The sequence below is a fragment of the Apteryx rowi genome, unplaced genomic scaffold (genome assembly GCF_003343035.1).
Source record: "Apteryx rowi isolate R43461 unplaced genomic scaffold, aptRow1 scaffold_16, whole genome shotgun sequence".
Lineage (NCBI taxonomy): Eukaryota > Metazoa > Chordata > Aves > Apterygiformes > Apterygidae > Apteryx > Apteryx rowi.
Genome location: NW_020447863.1, coordinates 5045924 through 5062616, shown reverse-complemented (window position 1 = coordinate 5062616; position 16693 = coordinate 5045924). Strand labels below are relative to the sequence as shown.

The window sequence follows — 16693 nt, the reverse complement described above, 5'->3', positions numbered from 1 at the left end:
GGTGACATGTGTAATCCCTCGACAAAGGGAGCTAATTATGTGTCAGAATTAAGGTTGGTTTTTTTTTAGTAGTAATTTAAAAAAGCTACAAAAACCCAAGCAGGTCACATCTCCCCCTAGATAAAACTGGCTTTTGGTTTCTTTTCATTTATCACTCCCTGAACTTCATTAAGTGTCCTCAAAGGTCTTGTGTTTTTTGCATCTGTCACTTAGAATGATGGTTTAAAACCTTGGTGTTGTAAATCAACACACTTGCATCGGAGCAGAGGGAAAACCAGGATCTGGTTCTCGTGAAGGACCATCTCTGGTAGGGCTCTTCAGTATCTGGGAGAAGGAGAGCAAGTTAAGCTTTCTGAAATAGTCCATGTGTACCTGATAAGCGTGTGTCTGTAGTAATCTTCTATCCTACGCTTGCAGGATGGCACGGAAGTGGTTGTTAAGGAAGTGCTGGCGGGAGATAGCGTCCACAGCCTTCTCAGCATTCTTGATGTTATCACGGTAAGTTCTTGAACGTGCAGGCTTTCTGCAGTGCTGCTTTAATGTCGCTGAACCTGTCAGGGTGAAGTAGACTCGGCATATTGCTAGGAAAGAATCAGAATGGCAAATATTTCTTTGATTGGACCTTCTCCTCCTTCCAGGCCTTCACAGCTGTTAACTTAGCTCTGTGGTGTATAAATTGGTTGGGAAACATATAGGCTTGACAATGTAACACCGGCCATTTCTTAGCAATGTTTCTGGTAAGTGATAGGTTTTGGTTGCTCTTTTATGGCTGGAAAAATGAGGTACAGTTTGATTTGTTCAAGGGCACATAGGAATCAGGAGGGAGGACCAAGCTAGGACCCAGGATTCCTGGCTTTTACACCACTCGATTTATTACTAATGAATTTATTTTTATCTATGCTAATTAAAATAAATCTGACAGTTCATATTATTGTAATTATACTGTGAAACAAGCTGATGGATTTAATTTTTTCCTAATATGATAATGTTGCCAGTGGCCATCTGATGGTTGTGCTCTCTGGCAGGCAACAAAATGAGCTAAGTGCTAGCTGGTCGTATTTATTGCACAAATTAGTGGTGTATATTTTCTTTCAGTTGGAATTCCAATGACTGATTTTTTTTCTGAAATTGTCACTGCATCTATTTAGGAATTGAAGGTAGTGAATGCATCATATTTAATAATATGCAGACATTTGAGTGCTTACTTGGATGGTTTTGGTAGCTGAGAAGATGAACAAAATGTAATCGATAAGCCGTTCGCATTTGACCTTGTACCGTGTTTCTCTTATGCTTCGCTATCTCCGTGTGTTAAATGGTATCCTTATTCTGGGTGTAAGTAGTCTTAATGATTCTGTTAAATGTTCTTTGCCACTCTTAGATGCAAGTAGCTATATATATAGATAGATATAGATATTTATGTATCTAATTTCCATAAAACCTATCAAAAGTGATATACAATTTTTAAGCTTAGTCACACTTTCTTCTGTAGAAAGTAATGGCACATGAATAATTTGGATTGTACAAGCCTGGTCCCTGCTGTCAGATCCATATTAATAGCAGACTTAGAAGTGTCTTTGCCCTTGGTACTTTCACCAGTAACTTTTCTTAATGGCAGCTTTCTAAAGAGCAGGACCACTGTATAGAAACATGAATACTAGTCATGTTCTTATCCTACATTGTTTTTGAATAAACTGAAAACCTTCTCATCTAACAGAATGTGGGTTTTTTTTTCTTTTTTTTGATAGCAGGATGGTTGCCATTAATTTTGCTGACTACTATTATTCTCAGTCCATCACTTTTCTCCTGCTTATTAGTTATACCATTGGTGAATCAGAGCATATAAATTATGAAAAGTGTGTTGAAAGGAGTTGCCAGTGTGCAGAAGAGTATATAACAGAGAACCTGGCAATTTTTCTTGCTAAAATAACTTGCTTTAATTCATTTTCACAACCCCTTTTTTTCTTGGTTGTTTCCTTGCTTTGTGAACCGGTTGTTTTAGTTTTATTTTTCCTCTTTGTTTTTCTCTTTATTGACTTTGCATTTAGGAGTAGCATGAAAATGGTCATGTAGCATTAATCAAAGTAGAGGAGACTTCTGAATTGTTGGATGAGTCTTAACTTTATGCAGCGACCATGACCTTAACTAAGTTTCTGTAACTGTACCACCAAATATATAGCTCTGAAATGAAGAAAGAATGTGTTCAGAGAGGCTTCGAGCTGTCTGAGGTGGAACTGTGATTTCTTTTGACTGGTTTCATAAGATATGGCATCAGACTGGGCCACCACTTGGTTGGGAAACGTGCAAGAAAACTATATTTGCTGCAAGAAGTGATGACCTTTGTAGTTGTTGTGGGAACTAAAAGAAGGGGCATATAAGAGGTAATTTTCCAACTTAATTTTCCAGTTTTTGTATTGGAAAAGTCTCCCTAGATCTACTTAAATACAAAGATACCTGTTGTGACATGAGAGACTTGTTCAGTATTTCACTTTTTTTTGAGAACAGATAAATGTTGCTTTCTCAAAACTCAGAGGAGAAAGCGGAAGCTTCGCATCCAGGTAGATGTTAGCCCTTTCATGGTATTTTGGAGCAATTGTGTGGCGTAGTCAACAAGAATTTGAATTGATACTGCCTTAAATTTTGAAGAAGTCTCTAAGCTAAAAGTTGTTGGAGTCTGGGAGCATATTTTCTGCAGTTGTTGCCGAGTGCTGACTTTATCCCTCTGCTTTTCCCTGTGTACAGTGAGATCTATTTCCTAAATGAGGAATATTCATTCTGAGTTAAATGGGACAAATGGAGACTGCATTTGATGATGATCGCTAGAGCTTTGGGTTGTAATATTCTTTTGTCCTCCTAATGGAGATGGTATTTGGACACCTGTGAGCAGGTGGCACAGTTTGAAGGACGAGGAAGAGTCTGGGAGAGGAGTATTGATCAAATGCCAGTGACTGAGGGGGAAAAAAAAAGAAAGTCTGAGGAGTAAGAGAAGCTTAAAAAATCACTTGGATAAAGGTAAGCCCAAAGGGCTCAAGTGCATTTAAAAGGCAGCGGACAAGATAGATGAGGTTATAAAGAAACGATTGATTGTTGCAAGAACTTTGGGTTTACAGCCGTGTCGGTGTAGCGTGGAGGAAGAGGAAATCCAAGTAACAGGAACAGGGAGAATACGCCGGATTTTAGGGAACAGAAAAGAGTTACTGCCCCAAGTGGAAGAACATAAAGCACCTGTGTCTCTCGTAAGCAGATTTCTTGGGCAAATCCATTTAGGTTGGGCCCTTGGCTGCCGTCTGCATTCAGCTACGAGTTTAGCTGTGACGGTTGTCGCCTGCAATATTTAATTACTCTGCGGGTCTTAGAACAAGACAGAAGTAAACAGTTATCTGCGCCGAGAACAAAAAGTTCCCTGTTGAAAAACACAAGTTTGCTGCTGATTATAACTTAACTGTTCCTTGTGACCTCAGTGTGCGACTGTAAAATAACAGAATTTAAACACGGTGTTCTCCATGCTGCTGGTTACATTATGTTGGAGAGAACAGACAATTATGGGAACATTTCCTCTTTCCATTCCTCTGACAGCTTTTAGCATGTGCCAAGCCAATTACACATGTTGGTTGGCTCTTTCAAAAGCAGGCTGTTCTCAGGCAAGKATTTAAAAAAGGAAAAATTATATGCTGGAAAAGTAGAGGGATGGGCTGTTCTTTGGAAAAAAAAGGCTGCTGCATCATTATCTGTTATTATCCTTAAACTGATTTTCTGTGAGACTGTCAGCATTGGTCTATCCTCAAATAAGCACTGTTCACAGGGGGGAAAAAAAAAGTCTCTGGATAGAGCGCAGAGCGTATAGATGCAGTGTACAGGGCTTATTTTGCCCTTTTGAATAAATATTATGGAACGCTATTAAATTCAATGCTTATCTTTTTGTTTAGCAACTAAAGATTCATTAAATCTCTTTAATTTTTTTCACTGTGTGTTTGCTATAGAGATTGATAGAAAATGTAGTTGATGGGAACATATATGATGTATATTTTTAAAAGTAGAGTATATACATATTCTTCTCCATTTGAGTACATGGAGAATTCCAAAGGACTTTTTTGTTTAAAGCCTAGCTTTAAACTGACCTGTAAAAGAGGGATGTTGTATTTATTTTAGGTACAGCGGAAGGACAGAAATGCCATGTGTTAATTTCTTTAATTAAAAGAATGTCAGGCAAATTGAGGAAGCCTCGTAGTTCTAGACTATAGGCCAAAGAGGTGTTTAAAATTTCAAATCTCTCTGCAACTTGAAAATCAAAGCTATTAATATCATCCCTAGATTTTTATAAAAAGGTCAGCGGAAGTTGGTGTAATCAAGAAATTGGTTTTAATTAATTTAATTTTATTCCTAGGATCTGCTTCCTTCTGGCTTCTAGATCAGCAAGGCTGGCAGTACTGTGGTTTTATTTTCCAGAGGGTGACAGTGGTATAAAATATATCTTGTTTGGTGTTGGTGCATTCTTTAGGCAGAAATTCTTTACATGTCAACGATTGCATTCGGCTGTTTAATGCTCTACATGACTTACAGGTTGTTTCATTTATATTCAGCATTTTGTATTGCTATGTTTAGTGCTTGAACAATTTGCCTTCTGCTGCTCAGGAGGCACGAAGGCTTCAGAAGCTGCAAGACGACTGCGTGAAAGTAGAAACTCCATTTCTTTTTGAGCTCGTGCTCCATCCAACAAAAGGACTCCTTTTATCTTTGAAACATTGGCCAAATCAGGGAAACCTTTCTTATTTTGGTGGGTGAATTCGTGGGTGACGGACATTCTTTTCAGCATCTCCTGCTGGGGTGGAAGGGGCACTGGCTGGAGCTTTCATCGGTGTTTGGCAATAGATTTTTTGTAAACGTATTTTCTAATTCAAGGAGGGAAAATCCTAAAATGGAAGCTTGCCTTCCAGGGTAAAAATATCTGCATTTTACATGCTTCTAGTTTTATCTTTCACTGGTTTGCTGATCCTCCATTTACTGTTCTCGCAAATCAGGGTAGTTAAGACCCAGTGTTCCTCAAGTAAAGAGAAGATGTTTGGCTTTGTCATTTGGAATATATATATTTTGAGAATGCAAGAAGTATGTCTTTTTGGTCATATTCCATTGTATATATAWTTACTATTTGTTATATATTCTATTGTTTTCTATATTTCTCCTGATTTTGAGAGTCTACAATTTCTATTGCAGCAAATAGCTTGGTTGTCAGTGCAGATAATAAAATCAGCAAAACTTTTCTGCTGTTGGGAATAGCTGGAAGCTAAGATGCTTCTGAAGCTTGGCTTTGCCTCTAATAAAACTGTAACGGAGTTGGCAGAGTAGCCAGTTCCTCTTAACCTGATACACCTTCTTGTAGCTCTTATTTCTCTACCGCGGTCCCTGTTTAATGCTAGTGAAATTGCCTGTGTGAATTCATCTGACCACGCTGCCCTCATTACACCGTCTGTAAGTCATGGAGCCGAAGTTCAAGGCCTTTTGTGGTCAGATGATATATGTCAAACATATAGAATATCCATGGAGAAATTTGGGAAGCCGTTAGGAAGAACTGGAGCAGGTAATCAGTGGAATAAACTTGTCTCCAAAATTTTCCAATAGGGTCATCCTGCTCCCTATAAAACGGTCTCAGCCCGGGCAGCCATTCCATCCACAATATTGCGGCTTCCAGCAAGTGCCTTTCAAGATGTCTTCCAGAAATATCCGGAGACGCTGGTTAGAGTGGTACAGGTAAGCTTCGTTGTTAAGTAGAATAATAATAATAATAATAATAAATTAATCATGCCAAGTTCAAGATGTAAAGGAGAAGGTATTTTAAAGTTCAGCAAGCCCATGCCTTTACAGATTTGGAATTGTTTGGTGTACCCTCTTCTCAAGATTTGGGCTAGCTTAGGGTGACCTGCTGCTCCCCCTGCTCTTGGAGTCCTAGGATTATTGATCTCAGCGTTAACCATGTGCAGGAAGAAATAATTCTTATATGCAAAAACTGATTCAATGTATATATGACAACTCCTCGAATCAGCCTGACCTACACTGGAAGCTCTTTGGTCCTGGTGGGGGTGGAATGTGTTGGCCTGGGCTCTACCTTGTGCTGATGCACCACCATCGTTTCAAATTGGCTGAGAGCATGGGAGGAAGGACAGTTGCGTATTCTGAGAACAGACTGACCTACCCTCAGAAGCTGTTTGTTGAGGGGGGTGATTTTTTGTAAAGTGAACAAAACTCGCGCTGACTTGTTTTCAGAAGCAATTGTCAGTGCTGGAGGAACGAGCTGTGCTTTGTATTTGAGCTTTAAGCTCAGCTTGCCTTGCTTTGCAGGAGCTTAGACAGTTTTCAAGTGAGCACTGCAGGTATGTCTTGTAAAAGGGAAGCTTGTGCAGGGCCAAGATATCGTGTATTAATGGTTTCAGTTTGGAGAGTTTGAGTGGCATGTTGTCTCGCAGTTATAACAGTCAGATGGAGTTCATCTGACGTGATCAGTCATTCCGGTTTGTTCTTTTGTTTTACTACCACTTCTAAATCTCTTTGTCCTTGCTGCTGTTCTGGTATCTGGATGACTTACGGGTGGCCCATTAACCTCCTAGTATTGACAGTATGATGAGCTGCTCTCCTCAACCAATTTCCTTTGCTGTATGAGAGCTGATGCAAAAGACAGGATGGCCTGAAAGTGGGAATGAGCTGTCGGAGCAGAGGAAGGTCAGGTTTGATTGCTTTCAGTGGCAGTGATGTCTTAGTGCCAGCTTAAAGTGTTTGTAGAGCGGTAGCCCAGATTGTAGGGGAAAGTCAAAATAATTTTTTTTAATGAGGGAGAAAAATTGAAGTGAATGCTTTTACTTCAAGGCATGTTTATTATTATTATTTACAGGAAAAGGCGTTATTTGGTGTCTGGGAGTAGGTCTTTTTGGATTCTTTGCTTGCGCCATCAAGTGGCTCTGAAGTTTTTGGTAAATTGCTTGATTTATCTGTGCCTCAATTTATCAGTTTCAATTTATACTGTCTTAGAGTGTAGTCCATGTTTTTATGAAGTGCCTTCAAGTCCTCTGGTGCGTGACTGTATCTAAATGCAAGAGTGAGCGTGTGAGAATATTCAATCCGTTCCTGTTGTCTCTCCATTTCCCATTTCTAGATCATCATGGTGAGGCTGCAGAGAGTGACGTTCCTGGCTTTGCACAACTACCTTGGCCTGACTACTGAGCTCTTCAACTGTGTAAGTGTGGGATACATTTTATTTGCTCTTACTGCAGCCTGTCTGCGACTTGGCACAGAGGCGTTGCTTGTTTCAGAAGATCACAAGCATGAACTTAAGTAGAGCAAATGTTGCACATTAATAATGACGGTACTTGAGAGATAAAGTGCTTTTTATAACCAGTCCATAAAATTTAGTCTACACTGATGCCTAGGGTATTGGAGGGGAAAAAAATGCTAAAATTATGAAAACTTGAAGCACGTCACTTCTGAGTGTGCTGGTGCATTAGTGTGCTTCAGCAAGTCCTGACATGCATTAGCGATACTTTGCCACTTCTGCCTGTAATAGTTCACAGGCTGGTTGTTGCACTGTATCTTGGACGCAGTCTGCCTTTGCGATTGCTGATGTAATATCACTGCCTGTCTTAAACCAAACTCTTCAATTTGCATTATTACTTTTTCTCAGCCTATTTTCTGGCATTAACTCTCAAGCTCTAAAATGTGTGAACGGCTGTCTTTGGGAGCGTGAAACAGAGATTGATCGTATATTTGTGAAAGGAAGTGAACAAAAAGATAACTCCCTCGGCTGATAACGATGGAATACCAAAGTGATTTCCATTCTAATTTTTCCTGTTTGCTTTCTCAACGGATGGGCTCAGTCCCACAAATTTAAAGGTCACTTTACCCATCTTAGATTTTGCAAGGCTGTATTCCTTGTACTTCTTGCCTCATTACCAGTGTTAAGATTTCAGTGACTGGAAACTTAATAGGTTCTTTGGATCATCTGGTTGAGAGCTATGTTCTTCTTAATGTGACTTCAGGAGCTCTGTCTGGTTGATGGGAGTATTGCTTTTTCTGTAAGGTGATATACGGGATAGAGGAGCAAGAACGAGCTGTTTTGTCCATTTTGTGTGTGACTGGTGAAGCTCTGAACGTAGCTTAAAGGCAACTTTAAAATATGTATTCTAACTGGGAAAGGCCAAAAAGTCTACTTAGGACAGCTGTGGAGTCACTGTAAAATGTAACTTTCTGCATATCTGTCTTACAACACAGGTGTAAGTGGATGTCTGGGTGCATCTTTTACACCTTGCTTTATCGTTTTCACTTTGCTTCTTGCAGCAAAGCCAAGCCATCCCCCTGATCTCAGTGGCAAGCGTGACATCTGGAGGAAGTTCGAACAAAGCAGTGAAAAGACAGATATCTAATGTATCGGAGGAAGAGCGTGGAGAAAAGTTTGAAAAAGCTGGGGATGCACCAGAAATAGGTAGCGTTTCTGGAAATGTGTAATAAGTGCCCTTAAATAAGTGGTATTCTGTAACTGTGCTCTTCATCAGAGGACTTTTATTTGCGTAGAGCAGTTGGGGATTGTCTTAACAAATCGGTTTGTGTTTTCAGGTCTTTAGATAGTCCTTAACTTTGATAGGAATTATTACTGTGGTGTTAAAGGCTTTGGGGTGGGGGAGGAAAGAAGTGTCCTAATACTGACTTCATAGGAAGAGTTGAAAAAAATTCTGTGCTTGGGATAAGAGCAGAAGATCACTGGATGCGAGGAGGCTTTTGGATTGAGAACCCCCTAGGATCTACATAGACACAGCATGAAAATAAAGGCAGTTAAGTAGAGATGTGGAGTAGTATCCTCTTTTTCAGAGCTGCTTTTAGGTGTGTCCTCAATCATTTCCCTTTGTTTGCTGTTTTTGTAATGTGTATTGTGATACTCTGTGAACATATCACAAATGTCATTGGATTTGTGCTTTGTAGTCCCGGGAAGGAAAACAACATTACTGCACAATAGGCTGCTGCCTGTGTTGCTTTTCCAGGTCACAGCTGAAGTTGATTGTAGAATCAGGAATAAATGTCTACTCTCTTGAGTTAATCTAATATCGTAAAGATAGTCTGTCGCATATACAGTTGCTCTTGTTATTTGAGAGAGTGAATCTCAAATAGCAAGGAAGAAGGGATTTGTGGGACTAAGTGTCTGTATGGAAGCTGAACCCGGGAAAATAGTTTGAGTTGAATTTTGCCTTTGAATTAAAAAAAAATTTGTTAATAAAATTAAATCAAAATGAGGAGGCAAGTTTAAACATAATGTTTGAACACTGGTGTTTTAAAAATTGACTGCTGTGTTTAAGGTTTTGAAAGTGGGTAGTAGGAAGTTCTTGCTCTCAGTGTAGTTTGCTTTGTTAGGGAGTGCTTTGTGTTTACATCTGTGTAATTCTTGTTTCTAAATTTCAGATGCACTGAAGATCTCTGGTACAGAAAACTCTGAGCACATTTTCAGAAGAAGCTTTTCTTCACCTCCTTCTACAGGGTCAGCAGAGGCTTCTGGTAAGTAGCGCTTGGGAAAATTGTGGGGAATATAATGTATCTAATCACAAGGGATCCTATCGTATCAGCGGACACATCCTCTGGAGTATTATGTTAGATAATCTTGTTTATGTTAGGTATCATCTTCCTAACTCATGAAACATAAGTCAGACATTTATCTTCTGGAATAACAAATGGGCTTCTAAGAGAGCATTCCCTTGCTGCCTTTGTTAGCAATGGTGAGCATGCAATTAGGCTATTGAGAGTCCTGCAAATCAAGAGCTTTATTAATTGATATAACTGAAATAAAAGTAAGCTACTACATATGCTGTCTTCTTTCATGTAGAAGACGACATAGTTGGCTGATTGTCCCAAAGAGCTCATAACCCAGCTTTGTTGCTTTGAGTGGAACGTCTCTTTGAATGGGTAGGAAAGGTGATTCATCACTGAATGCTCTGATGAGGCATTTATGAGGCTGAGCTGATTTAATGTTGCGATACTCATTTCAGTATCTTTCAGACATCTCAACTGTAGACATCTTCCTCTGAACCATATGTTTAGGTTAACTTTATAACCAAGTAGAGAAACTACCTTGGCTTTTTGGGTGCATCGTAGAAGGAAAGCATCCATCTGTAGTTAGCTGAATGCCACCCTAGCCATCTTGAGATAGTTATAAGGCTTAGGCCACGCAGTGATCATTGAGATACTGTTTATCTAGAAGTCATACAAAGTTTAATCAGAGGAATAAAGTTATCCCAGATCCATTAGAAGATGCAGGTATAGCTTACATTAACTGTTAAATGGTTTAGGAGATAAGAATGCATACCAGGGATTAGAGGGGAGGGAGACAAGGAGAGCAGGATGTCTTTCCTCAAGATCAACTTGATAGCAAGAAGTGTCAGAGAGTTAAATTGGTTGCATATATAGAAGAGAGGAACAGGTAGCAGATTCTCTTACATATTGGTTCATTTTTAACAATGGAGAATTAATTCGCTTCCCTTTAGTTTCTGTTATGCAAATGTACAATATTGCAGTTATAATTTTTTGATAACTTCCATGTTACTGGTCAGAGGGATGGATGTGGCAGAGAAGTAGAATTTTGGCTAGTGATAAGTAAACTATCCATCTGAGCCAGGGAAACATGAAGGGAAAATATTGAAGTGATGTGTGCTGGATTTGGCTTTATTTTCATATGTTTCAGGTTGTTTTTTGCTATGCATTATAGAATATACCAGCAGAACTGACCGTGATGAATTAAGTAATGCTTACTTGAGTCTCGGAACATAGCGATTTTCACACTAGATAAATACTGTAGTTCAATGCGATCTGCCAATGCAGCCCTGTAACGTTTTTAAGGTAGTGTCCATGCATGTTTTAGAGCCTTTTCGTGGAAGGATCCTTCCATATTTAACAGTGAATCTGTCCGTTTGTCCTTCCTTTCTCCTTTTATGCATCATAAGAGTTATGTTAGGCTACACAGAGCTTAGCAGGGAAAGAAAATTAGTTTTTGCTGACAGAAGAGCATAACTAATTGGGTAATTATGATGTGCCTCAGTTAACAGAGCTGACTTCTGCTCACTGCAGTGAGGTTTTGGTCGCTGTTTAGCTTGCACGGGAAGTGTCTTGATGTCTTTAATAAAAAGATCAAGATCTCATTTCGGATCCTGTTCCGCTACCATACTATGTGTTCAGACTCCGGGGGTATTGATTATACTGATCATTGATCTGGAGAAAGGAGAAGCTGTTGCGAGAGTCATATTGGTGCTGTTATCTCAGCATCTTCTTCTTTCTTGGCTGCTCAGAATGGACAAAAACTGCCAAAAGTAACTTTGAAGAAAACCTTACTGCCTCAGTTGATTCTAGGGTTGGGGTGTGAATTGTATTTTTTTTTTTTTTCTTTGTACAGCTGTGTAACATGAAACATAGCAGTTATAGGTTGAGGGTAAGTGATGAAATAAGCTCCTGTTGGCTCATGTTAGTCTGCCTTCTAAGCACACTAACCCTTTAAGTGGAGAAAGATAATTGGGTAGAATATCTGGGCTGGTAGATAAGCAATGGGGGTCTTCTATAAGCGATAACTTCATCAAAGTATTATTGCTTCTGGAAACAAGTGTTCCCGACTTAATTCCTGCAGATGATGTAGCAGTGATCTTTCTTTGTCAAGAGATAAGAGAAGCTGATTTTGCTTGTTCAAAACCCAAGTGCACCTGAGCTACAGCGTACGTGCAGGAGCATAGGAGCACCCGCGTTAGGAAGCGCAGGTAGCTGGGTGCTTAGAAGGAGGGAGGCAGCTGAAATGCTGCCCGCGAACACGTCGGTTGCCGTTGTTTTTGCAGCGACTTCCACGCCAGCAGTGTGTGGGATACCGGTGAGCATGTGTTCAGCAAACAGGATTGCATTCCTCTCTTTGAGTTTCCCACTGCCTTCTGTTCCTTTGAGTCAACAGTTCTAGTTAAAGCTTGTTCTGCTATATCCTTTCTAATTCCCGTTTCAGCAACGAGACAGTTTAATTAATCACTGTGTGGGAAGCTTATAGCTACAGATTGAGATAAAGACTTCTAATTTGAACAGAAGTCTAGCAGACGTAAACTTTGGCTCTTAGAGTGCCTCTTCTTTTCTTCTCTCTCTGACTTTTAATATGCAGAGCTATGCAGAGGCTGCTTTCCATGCCTGCATGCCCGTTTTCAGATTATTTAGGTTTAACCTAGTAAGTGTGTGTTTGGATTTAAAATGCGCTTGGTGTACTGGGGGTTTAGTAATTATGCTGACACTGATCTGTGGGACAGTATAATTGATAGGTAGTTAAATTAGCCCACATGGAGTTCTGTGCTGCTATTTCCAGTATCTGGGCTTTTTTGTTTACAACTAATTTAGGAAGTTCCATGTTGCAGTATAGTTTTTTTGCAGTGTATGAAATTCAGCCAGTAGCCTGAATTACACTTCTTTGGTTTTGTGGCTTGGAAGCTTTGCTGATGATAATCTTTGGGTCAACCTGTTGGGTTTTTTTGTTTGGAGGCTGATCACTGCATAACAGTATGACCCCAGCGGCAGTTGTGGATTTAATATGTGTAATGACTTGTTCATATTTGTAGATAAGGTGGAAAAGTGGAAGCACTGTTACATAGGTCTGAATCCCTGGGAGAGTGGGATTCTCTCCTTGTCTGAGTTGGGGTGAAGATAGGAGTCAAACTCTCTCAGATATAGCAGAATTGTATTTTTAAAATTAAATTTCACAAGCAGGTAATATTTTCATCTGATCATATTTAACAAGGATAAATTTAGGGCAACTCTGTGCTTCCAAAAACTAACTTCCCAAAGATCCAGGAAATTCTAGGCAAGCTTGTGTGTATGTGTGTGTGTGGGGGGGGGAAATTCAGAGTTTAAAAACTGGGAGCTCTTTCAGAGTTTATTAGGTGACTGTATTCAACAGTCAAGAAAGAGAATAGCGTTTCCTAAACACCCATCCTGGTTTTTGGCAGCAATTTATATTTTAAAAAGTGTAATAAAATGTAGTAAGGGAAGAAAAAAGGCATAAGGGAGAAAACTCGAACTTTTCTAAAAGTGGTATATTTTTGAGATATATTACACATAGAAACACAATAAAAATGGTTATAGGTCTATTTATAAATTGAGATTGCAATCTCTGCATCATTCTTAACTAATTCGCCAAGTTAAACATTTCTGTTGTGAATTTGCACATCATTAGGCTGAAATGCAAGAATCCTGTTCAAAGTAATTAAACAGGAGATGTTTCCCAGTTATGTTTTAGTAATTAAACATCTCGGGTAAGTTCCTGAAAGATGGATGGGACAATCAAGGAGCTGTAATTTTGAGAGGTATTAAAGAAGTAGTAAGATAGGAGAAGTACAGAATAGAAGTTGTTAGTGACTTTAAATTTGTAAATCGAATAGGTGAGACCTGTAAGAGAATTCTTTATGTATTTCTAAGTGCATGAAATGCTTTGAAAATATGGACAGGTTAAATAAAAGATCTGAGATGATTTTTAGGGATGGCAGGGAGCAGGGCAAAGGCTTTCCAGAGAGCCTCTCTAGGAAGTTGCTGATCATTATATTCTCCCCATGAAAGCTCTTGCAATATATCGGGTATGAAAAGGTTCCTTAGTTTAGTGGAGAAAAGGTTAATAAGAATCATTTCCTGGAAACCGAAGCTAGGTTATTTCATGCAGGCAAGAAGGCACAGATTAAAAATAAAAATTAAAAAAAAAGGCAGAGGGAAAATCCATAAGGAAAATCTTTCAGTGTGGTAGACTTGTCTTCTCCTGACAGTCTTCAAATCCAGAACGACTGTTACTTGTCTAACCCAAAATAGTTATAGAACTCAGTACAAAAGTGGATGTGTGAATTTTGGGACTTACTATATACATAAAGTCAGATGAGATGGTTTAAAGTTCCCATCAGACCTTCCAGGTCAAATAGAACTAGGAAATAAATCAGAAAAAAGAAATGTTGCTAGAGTTCATATACTTTTGGCTATCTCAGAGAAACTCTAATAATGGAAATTCTTAAAAAAATTTTTTTTTTTTTTTTTTATATTGCTTGTAGGTAATTCCAGCGGTGCTAAGTCAGACATGGACATGGCATATGAAAGAGCCAGAGTGCACTTTGGCTCAGAGGACATTGCCAGCAGTCCTGTTGTGGGCAAGGTAGGTCTTCTCCGTTGGAGATTTCACCATTTTTCTTGCACTGTACTTTACCCATCCTTATTCTTTTAGTGATTTGAATGCTTACTTTGAGTGCTTTCTCCCTTTGAAACTTTGCCCTTGCACTGCATGAGTTCTCTTGGTTGGTGGTCTTCGACTGGTGTACTTTAAACTTGTAGTTGCTTGAGTAGAATTTGGTGACTGGACTTTTTAGTGAAGAGCTTGTAAATCTGGAGATTTCCGTGGCAAGCAATAGCAAAGCATGTGCTGCAACTTCTTGATTTTAGATATTATGCTCCTACGACTTGTGAAAAAGATTATTTGGAAAGGTGAGTTTGTCAGATCATGTTTTATTTGTGAGAACTACTTTACAGCAAGGAATTCAAAACTCATATCTACCTGTAAGCTTTCCAGTTGGGTTTTCAATCATGATTTATAAATCTGCTTTTCTTTTTCTGGTGTGCTTTTTATGAAGACTAACCTGGAAGTTAAGAGCACAAAAATGCGCAATTAAATTATAAATCTGTGCAACCCCAAATCCAAAGAGAAACTGTGGCTCAATATTTGGCCTTGATGGACGTTTTATCTTTTAGTCCTCCTTTGTATACTTTACTGTTTTGATTGAGTTCTAGTTCTATCAGGTTGGCGGCTGCCCAGTTTGTGAAAGGTCTTATCCTTCCCTTATGCAAGCCGTGATGAGTAACTATTTGACTTGACTGTCAAGCTCAGCAGAAAAATACTCAGCTAATGAAGTTAGTGAGCTCTGTTGCCTTTTTGGAAACCCACCTCTTTTTTTAGGCCACCAGTTGTGGTGGATGGGAGAGCACAGATGATGCTGCCAGGTTTTGCCGGGTAGGTGCCAATTACAACATGCAAAAACGACACTTGGTTTATCTGTTCTTTGCAGTCGATATTGAAGAAGACCGTGACAGTGACAGAAACTCCTTCGGCAGTTTTCCATTATACTGATCGTGAGCTTGCTGTGCAGGATTCCTGTAATAGTAAACCTATTGATGCCATCTTTGAAGCAGCAAAGAAAGACCTTTCAACCTTGATGAAACTTGATGTAAGTTATTGCAGGAAAAAATGGCCTTCTTCTCACTTTTCACCTCATTCTGCCGGCCACTAAAAAGTAAATTGTCTCCCTAATACATTGTAGACTGGCTGAATGCTTTATTCCCTAGTCTGTTCAAGTTATTACCAGGACTAAAATAAATCTGAATTATTCTGCCATTTGAAAAGACTGCACTGAAATGCACTGCATGAATCTTTTCTTACTGAGTGCAGATTTGTCCCTGTGAGAAGTAAGTATACAATTTCTGGTGCATTGTAATTTCATGCTCTCACTGACTGTGTGAAGGAGTTGTTATGTAAAGGCGTTCAGGTGGTGGCTGAATCAATTAATCCTGTTGGCATAGCATCTAAATACCTCATTTGATTTCAGAACTGAATATCTGTATTTGAGTATTGGCTCTGTCTGCCGTCTTCGATGCTTCGTGCCCTAACAGCCACCACAGATGAGTTCAGCCCTTGCTGAACCCTTTGATGTGTGAATGTGGGGTACAGAACATGCCATGTGCCCCTCTTTCTTAAACATGCTGCAAGAAGGAATAAAATTGCTTTTTTTTTTTAATTGTTTCTGTGAATCCAGCTGCACTTCATTACAGTGCTTCAGAGGTGTATCTGTTCATGCAGCTAATCACGCAATTTGGGAAGACTGTGCCTCTAAATCAGTTACCGATGTCCTGATTTTTATTACGGCATACGTTTCAATATCTGAAGCCTGTTGGTGCTGTCAGAGCCTTGGCACACCTGCTGCAGTCTCCTTCTCTGGTTTAAGGACTCTCACCAAAGGCCACTTGCTTTCCTGTTAGCTAGAACTTAAACGATTTTGCCTTTGGATTCTCACATTCCTGATTTCTAAATTATTTCCGTTGCAGCCTCAAACTCTTGGTCATGATCTTTCAGCTGCAGGTAGTGAGGCTCTGTATGTGCTCCATGTTGGTGCTCTAACTAAGGCACGTGGTACTGTCTCTTAATCTGCAGCAGACGACTGTCTTGGTGCATTCATTTTCAGTTTTTCAGGCATTTATATCAGCATGAAAGGCTACAGACTATTTTAGAAGAAATTCTTGTTACAGATGGAGTAAAGTAGGACTATGTACTTTCATCTGTTCTGTTCAGCCTTCTGTTCATGGTGAGACTGGCCTCAGACTTCTTGGCTTGTGACAAGTTTGTATCGATGTTTTCCTATTTAACCCTGTCAGGTCACAAGCAAAAAACCCAAGATCGCTGAAGCTACCAATTACATCACATTCTCTTTGAATCTAGAATAAAATCCCAGTAATGAACAAGTGAGCAGACCAATTAATCAGAGTTGAATTAATTGAAACAATATCCTTAAAATGCAGCATCTACTAGGCATTATTTTTAACTGGAACATCTTGATAAGAATGGAATAAGGTAGACTTTTCAAACGCTGATATTATAGCAACTCAGTTTTTCACAAGATAATAAGAATCTAGTGAAACG

At 39.3% G+C, this 16693-nt stretch overlaps 1 protein-coding gene across 5 annotated transcripts in view; it reads left to right on the top strand.

The window, feature by feature from the left end:
- The window catches only part of PNPLA7 (patatin like phospholipase domain containing 7), a 129252-nt gene that overhangs the window by 9961 nt on the left and 102598 nt on the right, over positions 1-16693 (top strand). For all 5 annotated transcript variants that reach the window (XM_026059647.1, XM_026059644.1, XM_026059645.1 and 2 more), the window contains 7 exons: positions 418-498; positions 5614-5742; positions 7139-7219; positions 8317-8461; positions 9430-9522; positions 14064-14164; positions 15069-15227. In XM_026059647.1, coding sequence (XP_025915432.1) covers positions 418-498; positions 5614-5742; positions 7139-7219; positions 8317-8461; positions 9430-9522; positions 14064-14164; positions 15069-15227 — 789 coding nt within the window. The remainder of the gene's footprint in view (positions 1-417; positions 499-5613; positions 5743-7138; positions 7220-8316; positions 8462-9429; positions 9523-14063; positions 14165-15068; positions 15228-16693) is intronic.